This window comes from Oncorhynchus tshawytscha, unplaced genomic scaffold, assembly GCF_018296145.1.
Source record: "Oncorhynchus tshawytscha isolate Ot180627B unplaced genomic scaffold, Otsh_v2.0 Un_contig_3022_pilon_pilon, whole genome shotgun sequence".
In the NCBI taxonomy this organism is placed as follows: Eukaryota; Metazoa; Chordata; class Actinopteri; order Salmoniformes; family Salmonidae; genus Oncorhynchus; species Oncorhynchus tshawytscha.
The window spans coordinates 10,153-28,911 of NW_024609724.1; the positions used below are offsets into that span (position 1 = coordinate 10,153).

The window sequence follows — 18,759 nt, forward strand, 5'->3', positions numbered from 1 at the left end:
GAGCATGAATCATTATTATATTAACATGGAACTGACACCGTTTTAGCAACAATGAATTCTTGTTCAAATATGTTCATATATGCCCCCAGTAAGAATATGATGCCTGCTTCTAAATGGACTGATAAGCACATAGATATGATCATTTTCAGATGTTCCCACTTCATTAGCATTTGTGAAAATTCTACAGTAATATATAGAGGGAAAACAGCTGTGCATTTGAACAATTAACACTGCAGTAAATAAAACCTATTGTCCAGACGACACAGACTGGAGCACCATAGACATCAGTGATACAGTAGGCCTTTATGCAAATAAGCCATTTGCCACACAGGCCTGCTGCCATCCTTCACTTTGAACTGGACTGTATGTTTACAGACAGTAGGGCCTGTCATCATTCACTTTGAACTGGACTGTATGTTTACAGGCAGTAGGACCTGTCATCATTCACTTTGAACTGGACTGTATGTTTACAGGCAGTAGGACCTGTCATCATTCACTTTGAACTGGACTGTATGTTTACAGGCAGTAGGACCTGTCATCATTCACTTTGAACTGGACTGTATGTTTACAGGCAGTAGGGCCTGTCATCATTCACTTTTATTTTTTACCTTTATTTAACTAGGCAAGTCAGTTAAGAACAAATTCTTATTGTCAATGACGGCCTAGGAACAGTGGGTTAACTGCCTGTTCAGGGGCAGAACGACAGATTTGTACCTTGTCAGGTCGGGGGTTTGAACTTGCAACCTTGCAACTTTGAACTGGACTGTGTGTTTACAGGCAGTAGCAACAGCGTGACTTTGGATCAGTAGAAAGAATTCACCAAAATCCGCGAGGCTTCTTACATTGATCAGTCCAATTGATCAAACAACCATGAAGTTGTGAAAAGGGTCAATAGTCAGAAGAGGTAGTTTTGCAACACTACACATACCAATCCACAGACACCAGCCACCCACAGACACCAGCCACCCACAGACAGACACCAGCCACCCACAGACAGACACCAGCCACCCACAGACAGACACCAGCCACCCACAGACCACCAGCCACCCACAGACAGACACCAGCCACCCACAGACAGACACCAGCCACCCACAGACAGACACCAGCCACCCACAGACAGACACCAGCCACCCACAGACAGACACCAGCCACCCACAGACAGACACCAGCCACCCACAGACACCCTTACCTAGACTGGTGGGTTTGATGAGCTCGTCCAGCATATCGTAAAAGGGCAGCCTCTGCAGCTTGACGTCTGGGTGCACCGGATGCAGGGTGGCCGAGGTGGGCAGGTGGTGCGCCAGCCCGCTGAGCTCATGCTTGCCAGGCCCCAGCAACGAGATGGGCAGCAGGGCAGCCGGCGAGGGTACTCCCCCATGCCCGTGGCCCTCATACGCCAGCTGGCTGAGGCCGGCAGGTAGGGCGGCGGTGCCCCCTCCTCCCGAGGCAGGGTAGTGTGGTCCGGGCAGGACCAGCTCTGAGGGAGAGCCCATCTTGGTGGGGAAGCGTCTGCAGTACAGCTCCTTGATTTTCATCTGCACGGCGGGGCTGCAGCCGGCTTTCAGGAGATGCAAGGCCATGGTTAACAGCTCATGTTTTCGACCGTGTTTGTTGCGGCCCGCGTAACCTAGCAGAACCTGCAGCTCTGAAACGCGCAGGCTCATCACCATTTGCTGTGGAGGAGAGACAGAGAGACAGAGAGAGAGACAGAGACAGAGACAGAGAGACAGAGAGAGAGAGACAGAGACAGAGAGTGTTGAGTTAGGCTAAAGGAAATGAGTCTACAAAACTCCTGAAGTACTCCTTGCTTAAACCAACAAAGGTGCGAGGAGACTTACCTGGTCGGCGTAGCGTGAAACATTGACAACAGCGTAGGAGTAGTCTAATGATCAGTTGCCTCACACAGAAGAGCTTTAACTATCATTGCCACAAGAAGAATCCATGAAGGGAATGCAATGCGCCATTATTCCATCACGCAAGAAGATATATATATATATACATTACACCTAAAAGCCAGTTAACTTTAATATACTGTAGAAGCATACACAACATCAATTGAACTTTTTTTTAATTCATTTTTTATTTTACCTTTATTTAACTAGGTAAGTCAGTTAAGAACAAATTCTTATTTTCAATGATGGCCTAGGAACAGTGGGTTAACTGCCTGTTCAGGGGCAGAACGACAGATTTTGTACCTTGTCAGCTCAGGGATTTGAACTTGCAACCTTCCGGTTACTAGTCCAAAGCTCTAACCACTAGGCAACCCTGCCACCCCCAGACATCTTATTCTATGCATTCTTGTAGTTGTTTCACCTTTTTACCCTCAACAATATTCCTACTGCTTTAGACTGGGTAGCCAAATAGCTTCATTTTGATTCATGATTTAGAATTTTCATGGCGCAGATGAAGCTAAATCCATCAAACGAATGTATAAACTATGTGATATAGGCTAATACGTATCACCAGCTCTCTCAGAAAGGTTGATGCAGGCCTAGTTTCCACTACAGATAATTACATGTGGCGAGGGTGTGATATGAATTTCAATGAAGTGTTATCAGACCAGGTTCCTACCAGTACGACCTGTGGACTGGAACCAGTTCATGAGTGAGCTGATACTAATTCCATGCTAATGAGATGCAAATTGTTCATTATCTATAATAATGAAATGCCCATGCATATTAATAATGTATGTTCTCCATGCTATGGGTGGACATTCGAGCAACTAACATCTCATTTGCTCTTGGGCTGGGAATTGCCAGGGACCTCACAATACGATACTTAGGTGCCGATACGACAGCGTTAATTTCATCAACAAAAATATTGACTATAATATAAAACAGACCCAGAAAAAAATATAAAATGAGACGAGAAAATGATCTCTATGACAAAAATCAGACTACTAAGTGGACTGGACAAGAGTTTCTGGAACGATTGAGCGCTTTTCAGTGATAAGCACAATTAATATTAGCAGCACAGATGTGCAGCGCATTCAGCAGTGGAAAGGACACGTCACACCCAGCACACACAGCCTACATCAGCTGGTGAGCTGCAGGGGAGCAAGCGATGAGTGTGAAGACAGGCAGACAGGCTCCGCTTATAGTGTACACATCACACAGGCGACTCTCTTGCTTTTACCGCCAGACTTCTAGTTAGCTACCCTTCGGCTGGTTAAGAAACACAAGCTGCTTTACAAAATAAAATAAAAACAGTAGCAGTATTGAGTTTAGTAGTAAAACAACAGTCTGGCTATGTGTTTCTCTCCTTTGAGTAATCTTGAGAAAAGTAGGCCGTCTTTGAATTTGTAACGACGCTCAACCCCTCCCACTTTTCTCACTGTGTTTCATATACAGGTTTTATAGACAATGCCACCAAGTCTTCCTCTGCGAACTGATCGATTCTAGACCTTAGGCTCCCGTTCAAAAGACATGACCCATAATACTGCCGCTATATTGGAGGGCCACATTTTATATTCATAAAGCATATCATGGGCCATTCTAAAGCTAGGCTACTTACGGACTGGACCGTTAACCATTTGTTTAGGCTACACCTTGTGCAGTCATGTTACCACATTAACTAGCTATAGCTAACAACCTGGGGAATGCAATGTTATGGAACACTCAGAAAGAGGCCATGTAGAACACAAACATGCCTCTCTGACATGTTGAATAAGGGATTACGCCGGCTCTATTCATGGCATTTCTATGTGCTACGTTTGAGAACGTGACCCTGGTACCATTACCAGGAGCCTACTGAACCTGACCCTGGTACCATTACCAGTAGTCTCCTGAACGTGATCCTGGTACCATTACCAGTAGTCTCCTGAACGTGATCCTGGTACCATTACCAGTAGTCTCCTGAACGTGATCCTGGTACCATTACCAGTAGTCTCCTGAACGTGATCCTGGTACCATTACCAGTAGTCTCCTGAACGTGATCCTGGTACCATTACCAGTAGTCTACTGAACGTGACCCTGGTACCATTACCAGGAGCCTACAGAACGTGACCCTGGTACCATAACCAGTAGTCTACTGAACGTGACCCTGGTACCATTACCAGGAGCCTACAGAACGTGATCCTGGTACCATTACCAGGAGCCTACAGAACGTGACCCTGGTACCATTACCAGGAGCCTACAGAACGTGACCCTGGTACCATAACCAGTAGTCTACTGAACGTGACCCTGGTACCATTACCAGGAGCCTACTGAACCTGACCGTGGTACCATTACCAGTAGCCTACTGAACGTGACCCTGGTACCATTACCAGTAGTCTCCTGAACGTGACCCTGGTACCATTACCAGTAGTCTCCTGAACGTGACCCTGGTACCATTACCAGGAGCCTACAGAACGTGACCCTGGTACCATTACCAGGAGCCTACAGAACGTGACCCTGGTACCATTACCAGGAGCCTACAGAACGTGACCCTGGTACCATTACCAGGAGCCTACTGAACGTGACCCTGGTACCATAACCAGTAGTCTACTGAACGTGACCCTGGTACCATTCCCAGGAGCCTACTGAACATGACCCTGGTACCATTACCAAATCACTGAAGCTGGAAACTCATATCTCCCTCACTACCTTTATGCACCAGCTGTCAGAGCAGCTCACAGATCACTGTACCTGTGCATAGCCATCTGTAAATAGCCCATCCAACTACCTCATCCCCATACTGTTATTTATTTTGCTCCTTTGCACCCCAGTCCCTCTACTTGAACACTCATCTTCTGCACATCTATCACTCCAGTGTTTAATTGCTAAATTGTAATTATTTCACCACTATGGCCTATTTATTGCCTTACCTCCCTTATCCTACCTCATTTGCACACATTCTATATAGACATTTTCTATTGTATTATTGACTGTATGTTTGTTTATTCCATGTGTAACTCTGTGTTGTTGTTTGTGTCGCACTGCTTTGCTTTATCTTGGCCAGGTCGCAGTTGTAAATGAGAACTTGTTCTCAACTAGCCTACCTGGTTAAATAAAGGTGAACAAATAATAATAATAACTAGACTAAATCCTTCAAATGACAAAAATGTGACATGGTAATATTTTAGTCAAAATGACAAACACTAAATCAAAAAGAATTAGCACAGCAATTTTCTCTGTATGCGATTCGATGTTCCAGACATATATCTCACCAAATGTCTGCTTCTATGATCAGTCATGGAAATAAATGTGCTGAAAACAAATTGGCTCCCGATTAAAAAACAATATGGACAACAAGTTATAAAGTAAAAGTTCTGGAGTTCTGATGCAGGTACAGTGTAAAAGCTCTGGAGTTCTGATGCAGGTACAGTGTAAAAGTTCTGGAGTTCTGATGCAGGTACAGTGTAAAAGTTCTGGAGTTCTGATGCAGGTAGTTCAGTGTCTGGAGTTCTGAAGGTACAGTTCTGGAGTTCTGATGCAGGTACAGTGTAAAAGTTCTGGAGTTCTGATGCAGGTACAGTGTAAAAGTTCTGGAGTTCTGATGCAGGTACAGTGTAAAAGTTCTGGAGTTCTGATGCAGGTACAGTGTAAAAGTTCTGGAGTTCTGATGCAGGTACAGTGTAAAAGTTCTGGAGTTCTGATGCAGGTACAGTGTAAAAGTTCTGGAGTTCTGATGCAGGTACAGTGTAAAAGTTCTGGAGTTCTGATGCAGGTACAGTGTAAAAGTTCTGGAGTTCTGATGCAGGTACAGTGTAAAAGTTCTGGAGTTCTGATGCAGGTACAGTGTAAAAGTTCTGGAGTTCTGATGCAGGTACAGTGTAAAAGCTCTGGAGTTCTGATGCAGGTACAGTGTACAGTGTAAAAGTTCTGGAGTTCTGATGCAGGTACAGTGTAAAGTTCTGGAGTTCTGATGCAGGTACAGTGTAAAAGTTCTGGAGTTCTGATGCAGGTACAGGTGTAAAAGTTCTGATGCAGGTACAGTGTAAAAGCTCTGGAGTTCTGATGCAGGTACAGTGTAAAAGTTCTGGAGTTCTGATGCAGGTAGGGTGTAAAAGTTCTGGAGTTCTGATGCAGGTACAGTGTAAAAGTTCTGATGCAGGTACAGTGTAAAAGCTCTGGAGTTCTGATGCAGGTACAGTGTAAAAGTTCTGGAGTTCTGATGCAGGTACAGTGTAAAAGTTCTGGAGTTCTGATGCAAACGGAGTAGCATTTGGGAGTTACTTGTATAGTTTAGGTCAGAAACTGTACAAAATGTTTGCAATGCGCTCATTAGTATTTAATTAGCATCCTCTATGAGGATTCCTTAGTAGTTGTTAGCATTTAGTTAGCATCCTATGAGGATTCCTTCATTGAGGATTCCTTAAGTTGTTAGTTAGCATCCTAGTTGTTAGTAGTTGTTAGCATTTAGTTAGCATCCTATGAGGATTCCTTAGTAGTTGTTAGCATTTAGTTAGCATCCTATGAGGATTCCTTAGTAGTTGTTAGCATTTAGTTAGCATCCTATGAGGATTCCTTAGTAGTTGTTAGCATTTTGGTAAATTACACTTTTTGGGCTTTGAATATTAGCACTTTTTAAATAAATACTTGCAGTCAACATGTGCACAAGGTCCAGCACAAGCTTCACTATGAGGCTTACCGGTACTGGGTTTCCCAAAACAGCAGTTTGAGACAGTCACACGTGTTTGTTTACAAAGAACAACAAGCAAAGCTTATGGAGGCGAGTCACTCCAGCAGCGCAACTTAAGTGAGGTGGTAATGTGTGGTTCTGAAAGGCTAAGGTAGCAGGATAACGCTGGGTGTATCAGGGCTGTTTCAGACCACAACGGGTGGGTGTGGAATGAGATGACAGGTCCACTGAGCAGCAGCTGTGTGCTTTCGTATGGAAAACAGCCCTCAGAAGTTCTAATGTAATAGGTTACATAATAATCAAATATATGGGTAAAATAGCAGATATGATGGTAGCACATAAGTCAACGTGACAGGCACACGCAGCACATACCCCTCGTATAACGAACGCCCTGGGCGTGGAATATTGGAGACTTAGATAGCCACCTTCATATCATTTATCTTAATGACAGGGGAGAGATAAAACCAGTGATTAAAACACAGAGCACTAAAACCTCCCCTGAGCTGCTACCCCCCCACACACACACTCCCAGTAGTCAACCACATACACAGGCTGAAGAGAGAGAGAGGTGGAAAGAGAGTGCGAGAGACAGTGCTATGTTTCTCATGCTAATAAAGCCCATTGAATTGAGAGCAAGAGAGAGAGTGAATGTGTGTGTCTTTCTGAAATCTCTCATAAACCAGCTACCACTGACACTAGCCCTAGAAACCCTAACTGTAGCTTAGCATAGCCCAGCTACCACTGTGACACTAGCCCTAGAAACCTATCTAACTTTAGCTTAGCATAGCCCAGCTACCACTAACACCAGCCCTAGAAACCCTAACTGTAGCTTAGAATAGCCCAGCTACCACTAACACCAGCCCTAGAAACCCTAACTGTAGCTTAGCATAGCCCAGCTACCACTAACACCAGCCCTAGAAACCCTAACTGTAGCTTAGAATAGCCCAGCTACCACTAACACCATCCCTATAAACCCTAACTGTAGCTTAGAATAGCCCAGCTACCACTACCACTAACCCTAGAAACACTAATTGTAGATTAGCATAGCCCAGCTACCACTGACACTAGCCCTAGAAACCCTATCCAACTGTTGCTTAGCATAGCCCAGCTATCACTAACACTATCCCTAGAAACCCTGTGTAACTGTAGCTTAGCATAGCCCAGCTACCACGAACACTCGCCCTAGAAACCCTAAAAGGGAACCCAAACCGGCTGGCGCGCGTGCGCCATCGTGCACTTGCTACCTAATTTGTTCTATTTACCTAGCTTGCTGTTGCTAGCTAATTTGTCCTGGGATATAAACATTGAGTTGTTATTTTACCTGAAATGCACAAGGTCCTCTACTCCGCCAATTAATCCACACATACAACGGTCAACCAAATCGTTTCTAGTCATCTCCACTCCTTCCAGGCTTTTTCATCTTTGAACTTATATGGTGATTGGCATCTAGACTTTCATAGTATTACCACGACAACCGACAAAACAGTTAGTCTTTTAATCACCCACGTGGGTATAACCAATGAGGAGGTGGCACGTGGGTACCTGCTTCTATAAACCAATGAGGAGATGGGAGAGGCAGTACTTGCAGCACGATCTGCGTCAGAAATAGAACTGACTTCTATTTTAGCCCTTGGCAACGCAGACGCTCATTGGCGCGCATGGGTGCAATAATTGAGTAACATGTTTCTAAATGTATTTTGTGACGCGAGCGGTGTGGTCAGCCTGTAACTGTAGTTTAGCATAGCCCAGCTACCACTGACACTAGCCCTAGAAACCCTAACTGTAGCTTAGCATAGCCCAGCTACCATTAACACTAGCCCTAGAAACCCTATCTAACTGTAGCTTAGCATAGCCCAGCTACCACTGACACTAGCCCTAGAAACCCTAACTGTAGCTTAGCATAACCCAGCTACCACTGACACTAGCCCTAGAAACCCTAACTGTAGCTTAGCATAGCACACACACACACACACAACTGTACACATATTTCTCCCCCTTTATCACACTGCGGATGTGTAACATTCCTCCACTGACCTGAAGAAAAGTGAGGGAAAACAAATAGAGACAAAAACACTGAAGCCAGAGGAGGAGAGACAGACTGCAGGACAGAGCACTCTCTCTCTTTTCCTGACTCATCATACAAGGCCCAATCATCATATTTACAGTTACAGTAATTATCAGGACACTGTTTTGAAAGGAGGTCTGGTGTGGTTTTAGCACACAGGCCAAAACATCTGATGTCACACAGTCCTTTAGGCCATGCTGTGAGAGGAGTGATGGGTCCAGACTCCAGGCATGTAGCATCAATCCTAGCATCATGAGGATTTAGGCTATACAGCTATTAGCAAGGCCTACAACAGTGTTCCCAAAACTCCATCCTCAGGAACCCAAGGAGAGCACATTTTGGTTTGCGCCCTAACACTACACAGCTGATGATCAAAGCTTGATGATTAGCTAATTATATGAATCAGCTGTGTAGCTTAAGGGCAAAAACCAAAAGGGGGCCCCCAGGACCGAGTTTGGGAATCGCTGGCCTTATTGAGTAAGTCACACTTCACTCTGTCCTCTATTTGCAGCACATAGGCTACACTTCCTGTGCTGTCCTTATAAAATAAAGGACATGTGTATGATAAGGCTGTAAGCACCCAGAAGATTCAGACGCATAAATTCTAATTGAATCCAGCATAACATACTGATATCATATCTGACAGCATAGTAACGCCCTCTGGCATTTCTGGCTCCAGCATTTCAACTTTGATTTCTGGTCACACAGATGGGGTCTTAGGAAACGCCTTCAATAACACAGAACAACACACATGTTGAAGACCTCTGCTAACTCATATTAACATCTACATAGCACACTAAAGAAAAGTAAAGGTATGACATATTTTACTATGTTACTGGTATGAATGTACAGACCGGTTTGAGTTTTTACTTTACCTTCTATAAAAAGGTATTTAAAATTATTGGTTTGTTAAATGGATACTCTGCTACTTGAGTCATCTCTCTCTCCCGCTCTCTCTCCGTCTCTCTCTCTGTCTCTCTCTCTCTCAATTCAATTCAAGGGCTTTATTGGCATGGGAAACGTGTTAACATTGCCAAAGCAAGTGAGGTAGATAATATATAAAGTGAATATATAAAGTGAAATAAACAATAAAAATTAACAGTAAACATCACACATATAGAAGTTTCAAAACAATAAAGACATTACAAATGTCATATATATATACAGTGTTTTAACAATTTACAAATGGTAAAGGACACAAGATAAAATAAATAAGCATAGATATGGGTTGTATTTACAATGGTGTGTGTTCTTCACTGGTTGCCCTTTTCTCGTGGCAACAGGTCACAAATCTTGCTGCTGTGATGGCACACTGTGGAATTTCACCCAGTAGATATGGGAGTTTTTCAAAATTGGATTTGTTTTTGAATTCTTTGTGGATCTGTGTAATCTGAGGGAAATATGTCTCTCTAATATGGTCATACATTGGGCAGGAGGTTAGGAAGTGCAGCTCAGTTTCCACCTCATTTTGTGGGCAGTGAGCACATAGCCTGTCTTCTCTTGAGAGCCATGTCTGCCTACGGCGGCCTTTCTCAATAGCAAGGCTATGCTCACTGAGTCTGTACATAGTCAAAGCTTTCCTCTCTCTCAATTAAATTAAATTCAAGGGCTTTATTGGCATGGGAAACACATGTTAACAATGTCAAAGCAAGTAAAATAGATAAAACAAAAGTGAAATAAACAATAAAAAATGAACAGTAAACATTACTCAAAAGTTCAGAAAGAATAAAGACATTTCAAATGTAATATTTAAGCAATAAGGCCCAATGCGTTGTGCCTAAGAACAGCCCTTAGCAGTGGTATATTGGCCATATACCACAAACCCCCAAGGTGCCTTATTGCTATTATGAACTGGTTACCAATGTAATTAGAGCAGTAAAAACAAATCCTTTGTCATACCCGTTGTATACGGTCTGACATATCACGGCTGTCAGCCAATCAGCATTCAGGGCTCTAACCATCCAGTTTAAAACATGTGTATATATACATACACACAGTGTTGTAATGATGTGCAAATAGTTAAAAGTGAAAATAAATATGGGTTGTATTTAATGGTTGACCTTTTCTTGTAGCACAAGGTCAAACATCTGGCTGCTATGATGGCACACTGTGGTATTTCAACCAAGAGATACAAGAGTTTATCAAAATTGCATTTGTTTTTTATATTATTTGTTGGTCTGTGTAATCTGAGGGAAATATGCGTCTCTAATATGGTCATACATTGGGCAGGAGAATAGGAATTGCAGCTCAGTTTCCACCTCATGTTGTGGGCAGTGTGCACAATAGCCTGTTTTCTCTTGAGAGCCAGGTCTGCCTATGGTGGCCTTTCTCAATATCAAGGCTATGCTCACTGAGTCTGTACATAGTCAAAGCTTTCCTTAAGTTTGGGTCAGTCACAGTGATCAGGTATTTTGCCACTGTGTACTCTCTGTTTAGGGCCTAATAGCATTCTAGTTTGCTCAGATTTTTTTGTAAATTCTTTCCAATGTATCAAGTAATTATCTTTTTGTTTTATCAAGATTTGGTTGGGTCTAATTGTGTTGCTGTCATGGGGCACACTGATATCCATGTCTGGGTCAGCAGAGACCATAGCTCAAAGACATCTATGCAACGTCGGCCCTGGTCTATTTGCATGTAGGCCAAGCATCAAAACGTACAATAGGCCAAGCATCAAAACGTACAATAGGCCAAGCATCAAAACGTACAATAGGCCAAGCATCAAAACGTACAATAGGCCAAGCATCAAACGTACAATAGGCCAAGCATCAAAACGTACAATAGGCCAAGCATCAAACGTACAATAGGCCAAGCATCAAAACATACAATAGGCCAAGCATCGTACAATAAACGTACAATAGGCCAAGCATCAAAACGTACAATAGGCCAAGCATCAAAACATCAAAGGCCGCATCAAAACATACAATAGGCCAAGCATCAAAAACGTACAATAGGCCAAGCATCAAAACGTACAATAGGCCAAGCATCAAAACGTACAGTAGTACAATAGGCCATTTAATTAAGTTAAACAAAAAAACGCTGCAGATGAGAAGATATCAACAAATGTGAACTCCACAATGTAACTATATGGAATATAGAGCACAGAGAACAACTAAGGACTGCTGCTGTGGCAGCTTTGATTCTTCAGCAGAACACCAGAGTTCAGTGGAGAGTTGCCCAGAGCTACAGACAGAGCTACAGACAGGGCTACAGACAGGGCTACAGAGAACTACAGACAGAGCTACAGACAGAGCTACAGAGAGCTACAGACAGAGCTACAGACAGAGCTACAGACAGGGCTACAGACAGAGCTACAGACAGAGCGACAGAGAACTACAGACAGAGCTACAGAACTACAGACAGAGCTACAGAGAACTACAGACAGAGCTACAGAGAGCTACAGACAGAGCTACAGAGAACTACAGACAGAGCTACAGAGAGCTACAGACAGAGCTACAGACAGGGCTACAGACAGAGCTACAGACAGAGCGACAGAACTACAGACAGAGCTACAGAGAACTACAGCCAGAGCTACAGCCAGAGCTACAGACAGAGCTACAGACAGAGCTACATAGAACTACAGACAGAGCTACAGACAGAGACACAGACAGAGCTAGACAGAGCTACATACAGAGAGAGAGAGAGAGAGAGAGAGAGAGACATACAGAGCTACAGACAGACACAGACAGAGCTACAGACAGAGACACAGACAGAGCTACAGACAGAGACACAGACAGAGCTACAGACAGAGACAGAGAGCAATCACACCAGTCACACCATTAGTGACCTGTTGCCACAAGAAAAGGGCAACCAGTGAAGAACAAACACCATTGTAAATACAACCCATATTTATGTTTATTTATTTTCCCTTTCATACTTCAACTATTTGCACATCATTACAACACTGTATATATACACATAGGGCATTTGAAATGTCCTTATTATTTTTGGAACTTTTGTAAGTGTAATGTTTACTGCAATTTTTTATCTATTTCACTTGTTTTGGCAATGTAAACATACATTTCCCATGCCAGTAAAGCCCTTGAATAGAATTGAGAGATCAGACCTATGCCCCTCCTGCCCACCCCATGCCCCCACTCCAGCAAAGAGGGCTTCAACATGAAAGTCACACAGATGGCCTGAGGTCATCTGCCTTTGGCCTAAAGAGCAGGAACCTGGACATTACCAAAGAAATTAGAAATACAGACATAATCATCCTACAAGAATCATGGTATAGATGAGACGGACCCACTGGTTGCCCTCTAGGTTACAGAGAGCTGGTAGTCCCATCCACCAAACTACCAGGTGTGAAACAGGGAAGGGACTCAGGGGGTACGCTAATTTGGTATAGAGCAGCCCTAACTCACTCTATTAAATTGATCAAAACAAGAATATTTTACATTTGGCTAGAAATTCTAAAGGAAATTATCTCAACAGAGAAATGTCCTCCTGTGTGCTACCTATATCTCCCCAATAGAATCCCCATACTTTAATGAAGACAGCTTCTCCATCCTGGAGGGGGAAATCAATCATTTCCAGGCCCAGGGACATGTACTAGTCTGTGGTGACCTAAATGACAGAACTGGACAAGAACCTGACACCCTCAGTACACAGGGGGACAAACACCTACCTGGAGGTGACAGCATTCCATCCCCATGTGGCCCCGTAGGCACAACTACGACAACATAACCAACAGAAACAGGTCACAACTCCTGCAGCTTGGTCACACGCTGGGTCTGTACATAGTCAACGGTAGGCTTCGAGGGGACTCCTATGGTAGGTACTAGAGGTCGAACGAATATGATTTTTCAACGCCGATACCGATTATTGGAGGACCAAAAAAAGCAGATACCGACTAATCTGCCGATTTTTTAAAATGTATTTGTAATAATGACAATTACAACAATACTGAATGAACACTTATTTTAACTTAATATAATACATCAATAAAATCAATTTAGCCTCAAATAAATAATGAAACATGTTCAATTTGGTTTCAGTAATGCAAAAACAAAGTGTTGGAGAAGTAAAAGTGCAATATGTGCCATGTAAAAAAAGCTAACGTTTGAGTTCCATGCTCAGAACATATGAAAGCTGGTGGTTCCTTTTAACATGAGTCTTCAATATTCCCAGGTAAGACGTTTTAGGTTGTAGTTAATATAGTTATTATAGGACTATTTCTCTCTATACCATTTGTATTTCATATACCTTTGACTATTGGATGTTCTTATAGGCACTTTAGTATTGCCAGTGTAACAGTATAGCTTCCATCCCTCTCCTCGCCCCTACCTGGGCTCGAACAAGGAACACATCGACAACAGCCACCCTCGAAGCAGCGTTACCCATGCAGGGCAAGGGGAACAACCACTCCAAGTCTCAGAGCGAGTGACGTTTGAAACGCTATTAGCGCGCACCCCACTAACTAGCTAGCCATTTCACATTGGTTACACCAGCCATTAGGATGATAGGCTTGAAGTCATAAACAGCTGTGCTTGCGAAGAGCTGCTGGCAAAATGCACGGAAGTGCTGTTTGAATGAATGCTTACGAGCCTGCTGCTGCCTGGTGCCTACCACCGCTCTGTCAGACTGCTCTATCAAATCATAGACTTAATTATAACATAACACACAGAAATACGAGCTTTTGGTCATTAATATGGTCGAATCCGGAAACGATCCTTTCGAAAACAAAACGTTTATTATTTCAGAGAAATACGGAACCATTCTGTATTTTATCTAATGGGTGGCATCCCTAAGTCTAAATATTCTTGTTACATTGCACAACCTTCAATGTTATGTCATAATTACGCCAAATTCTGGCAAATTAGTTCGTAATGAGCCAGACTGCCCAAACTGTTGCATATACCCAGACTGTGTGCAATGAATGCAAGAGAAGTGACACAATTTCACCTGGTTAATATTGCCTGCTAACCTGGATATCTTTTAGCTAAATATGCAGGTTTAAAAATATATACTTGTGTATTGATTTTAAGAAAGCCATTGGTGTTTATGGTTAGGTACAGTCATCCAACGATTGTGCTTTTTTCGCAAAATGCGCTTTTGTTAAATCATTCCCCAGCGTTGCATCGATTATATGCAACGCAGGACACGCTAGATAAACTAGTAATATCATCAACCATGTGTAGTTATAACTAGTGATTATGATTGATTTGATTGTTTTTTTATAAGATAAAGTTTAATGCTAGCTAGCAACTTACCTTGGCTTACTGCATTCGTATAAGAGGCAGGCTCCTCGTGGAGTGCAATGAGAGGCAGGTGGTTAGAGCGTTGGACGAGTTAACTGTAAGGTTGCAAGATTGGATCCTCCGAACTGACAAGGTGAAAATCTGCAGTTAACCCACTGTTCCTAGGCCATCATTGAAAATAAGAATGTGTTCTTAACTGACTTGCCTAGTTAAATAAAGGTATATATAAAAAAATATTTTTAAAATTCTGCAAAATCGGGCACCCAAAAATACCGATTTCCGATTGTTATGAAAACTTGAAATCGGCCCTAATTAAAATCGGCCATTCCGATTAATCGGTCGACTTCTAGTAGGTACACCTATACAGTGGGGCAAAAAAGTATTTAGTCAGCCATCAAATGTGCAAGTTCTACCACTTAAAAAGATGAGGCCTGTAATTTTCATCATAGGTACACTTAAAAAAAATCCAGAAAATCACATTGTAGGATTTTTAATGAATTTACTTTGTTATATACCCTTTGTTGGCAATGACAGAGGTCAAATGTTTTCTGTAAGTCTTCACAAGGTTTTCACACACTGTTGCTGGTATTTTGGCCCATTCCTCCATGCAGATCTCCTCTAGAGCAGTGATGTTTTGGGGCTGTTGCTGGGCAACACAGACTTTTAACTCCCTCCAAAGATTTTCTATGGGGTTGAGATCTGGAGACTGGCTAGGCCACTCCAGGACCTTGAAATGCTTCTTACGAAGCCACTCCTTCGTTGCCCGAGCGGTGTGTTTGGGATCATTGTCATGCTGAAAGACCCAGCAAGGGCATTGAAGATGAAACGTGGCCCGTGTTGACCAGCAACAGCCCCAAAACACAACCTTGTGAAGACTTACAGAAAACGTTTGACCTCTGTCATTGCCAACAAAGGGTATATAACAAAGTATTGAGATAAACTTTTGTTGTTGACCAAATACTTATTTTCCACCATAATTTGCAAATAAATTCATTAAAAATCCTACAATGTGATTTTCTGGATTTTTTTTTCTCATTTTGTCTGTCATAGTTGAAGTGTACCTATGATGAAAATTACAGGCCTCTCTCATCTTTTAAGTGGGAGAACTTGCACAATTGGTGGCTGACTAAATACTTTTTTGCCCCACTGTAGCTCATCTCTTGGCAGTAGTATTGAAGACCACTTTATCACTGACCTCAACTCAGTCTCTCAAAGTCAGTCCACTGACACACCCATCAGACCACAGCAAAATAGCACTCTACTTGAACAGAGCAATACTCAATCATGACACATCAAAGCCAAAGGAACTGAATAAGATTAAGAAATGCTGGAAGGGAAGTAGTGTGGAAACCTACCAAAAAACAATTAGGCAACAACAAATGAAATCCCTTGTAGACAATTTCCTGGACAAAACGTTCCACTGTAATAGTGAAGGTGTAAACTTGGCAGTGGAAAACCTAAACAGTATAGTTGACCTCTCAGCTTCACTATCAAATCTAGAAATTTCAAAAAGAAAACATAAGAAAATGAACAACAACAACAAATGGTTTGATGAAGAATGCAAAAACCTAAGAAAGAAATGGAGAAACCTATCCAATCAAAAACATAGAGACCCAGAAAACCTGAGCCTACGCTTTTACTATGGCGAATCACTAAAACAATACAGAAATACACTACGGAAAAAGAAGGAACAGCACGTCAGAAATCAGCTCAATGTAATTGAAGAATCCATAGACTAACCACTTCTTGGAAAATTGGAAAACACTAAACAAAACAAAGAGTTGGTGCCCTCACACATTGACTGTACCGGTACCACCTGTATATAGCCTCTCTACTGTTATTTTCACTGTCATTTTACTGTTTAGGTTTGTTTTTTTTTCTTTACTTATCTATCGTTTACCTAATACCAATTTTTTATTAAAAATGTCACTGTTGGTTAGGGCTTGTAAATAAGCATTTCACTGGAAGGTCTACACAAGGTTGTATTCGGCGCACATAGCCTAGTGGTTAAAGCGTTGGACTAGTAACCGGAAGGTTGCAAATTCAAACCCCCGAGCTGACAAGGTACAAATCTGTCGTTCTGCCCCTGAACAGGCAGTTAACCCACTGTTCCTAGGCCGTCATTGAAAATAAGAATTTGTTCTTAACTGACTTGCCTAGTTAAATAAAGGTAAAATAAAATAAAAAACGTGACAATTGAAATGATCAAATATACAGACTCCAAATTACAATTGGCTACACATAAACTCTTTAACATCATCCTCAGCTCTGGCCTTTCCCCAATATTTGGAACCAAGGACTGATCAACCCAATGTACAAAAGTGGAGACAAATTTGACCCTAATAACGAGAGTGGGATATGCGTCAACAGCAATCTTGGGAAAATCCTCTGTATTTTCATTAACAGCAGACCCGTACATTTCCTCAGTGAAAACAATGTACTGAGTAAATGTCAAATTTACTTTTTTACCAAATTACCGTACGACAGACCACAAATTCACCCTGCACACCCTAATTGACAAACAAACCAAAACAAAGGCAAAGTCTTCTTCTGCTTTGTTGATTTAAAAAAAGCTTGACTCAATTTGACATGAGGATCTGCTATTCAAATTGATGGAAAGGTGTGATGGGGGAAAAACATACGACATTATAAAATCCATGTACACAAACAAGTGTGCGGTTAAAATGGGCAAACATTTATTCCCACAATGCCGTGGGGTGAGACAGGGATGCAGCTTGAGCCCCACCCTCTTCAACATATATATCAACGATTTGGCAAGGGCACTAGAACAGTCTAAAGCACCCGGCCTCACCCTACTAGAATCTAAAGTCAAATGTCTACTGTTTGCTGATGATCTGGTGCTTCTATCCCCAACCAAGGAGGGCCTACAGCAGCACCTAGATATTCTGCACAGATTCTGCCAGACCTGGGCCTTGACAGTAAATCTCAGTAAGACAAAAATAATGGTGTCCCAAAAAAGGTCCAGTTGCCAGGACCACAAATACAAATGTAATTTAGACACAGTTACCCTAGAGCACACAAAAAAAACTATACACACCCCGGCCTGAACATCAGTGCCACAGGTAACTTCCACAAAGCTGTGAACGAGCTGAGAGACAAGGCAAGAAGGGCAATTCTTTGCCATCAAAAGGAACATAAAATGTAACATACAAAGTAGGATCTGGCTAAAAATACTTGAATCAGTTATAGAACCCCTCGCCCTTTATGGTTGTGAGGTCTGAGGGTCCACTCACCAACCAAGACTTCACCAAATGGAGACTCAGCATGCAGAATTCTGCTAAAATATCCTCAGTGTACATCGTAAAAACACCAAATAATGCATGCAGAGCAGAATTAGGCTGATATCCACTAATTATCAAAATCCAGAAAAGAGCCGTTAAATTCTACAACCACCTAAAAGGAAGCGATTCCCAAACCTTCCATAACAAAGCCATCACCAACAGAGAAATGAACCTAGAGAAGTCCCCTAAACAAGCTGGTCAACAGAGCCCCAGGACAGCAACACAATCAGACCCAACCAAATCACCAGAAAACAAAAAGATAATTCCTGAGTACAATCTGAGTAAACTAGAATGCTATTTGGAACTAAACAGAGAGTACACAGTGGCAGAATACCTGACCACAGTGACTGACCCAAAGTTAAGGAAAGCTTTGACTATGTACAGACTCAGTGAGCATAGCCTTGCTATTGAGAAAGGCCACCGTAGGCAGGCTCAAGAGAAGACTGCCTATGTGCACTGAGTCTGTACATAGTCAAAGCTCTTATCCAGATTTAACACACAAAATGAGGTGGAAACTGATCTGCACCTCCTACCAAATGTATTAGAGACACATATTTCCCTCAGATTACACAGATCCACAAAGACTCCCATATCAAGAGAGAGAGGCAGGGAGAGTAGATTGAGAGTGGCG

General features: G+C 42.4%; 1 protein-coding gene across 1 annotated transcript in view; it reads right to left on the minus strand.

Annotated features, from left to right (window-relative positions):
• Window positions 1-672: 672 nt before the first annotated feature.
• Window positions 673-18,759, minus strand: part of LOC121845648 (E3 SUMO-protein ligase PIAS1-like) — a 47,537-nt gene continuing 29,450 nt past the window's right edge. Inside the window, exon 2 of the mRNA XM_042317284.1 lies at window positions 673-1,673. Coding sequence (XP_042173218.1) covers window positions 861-1,673 — 813 coding nt within the window. The 3' untranslated portion in view covers window positions 673-860. The remainder of the gene's footprint in view (window positions 1,674-18,759) is intronic.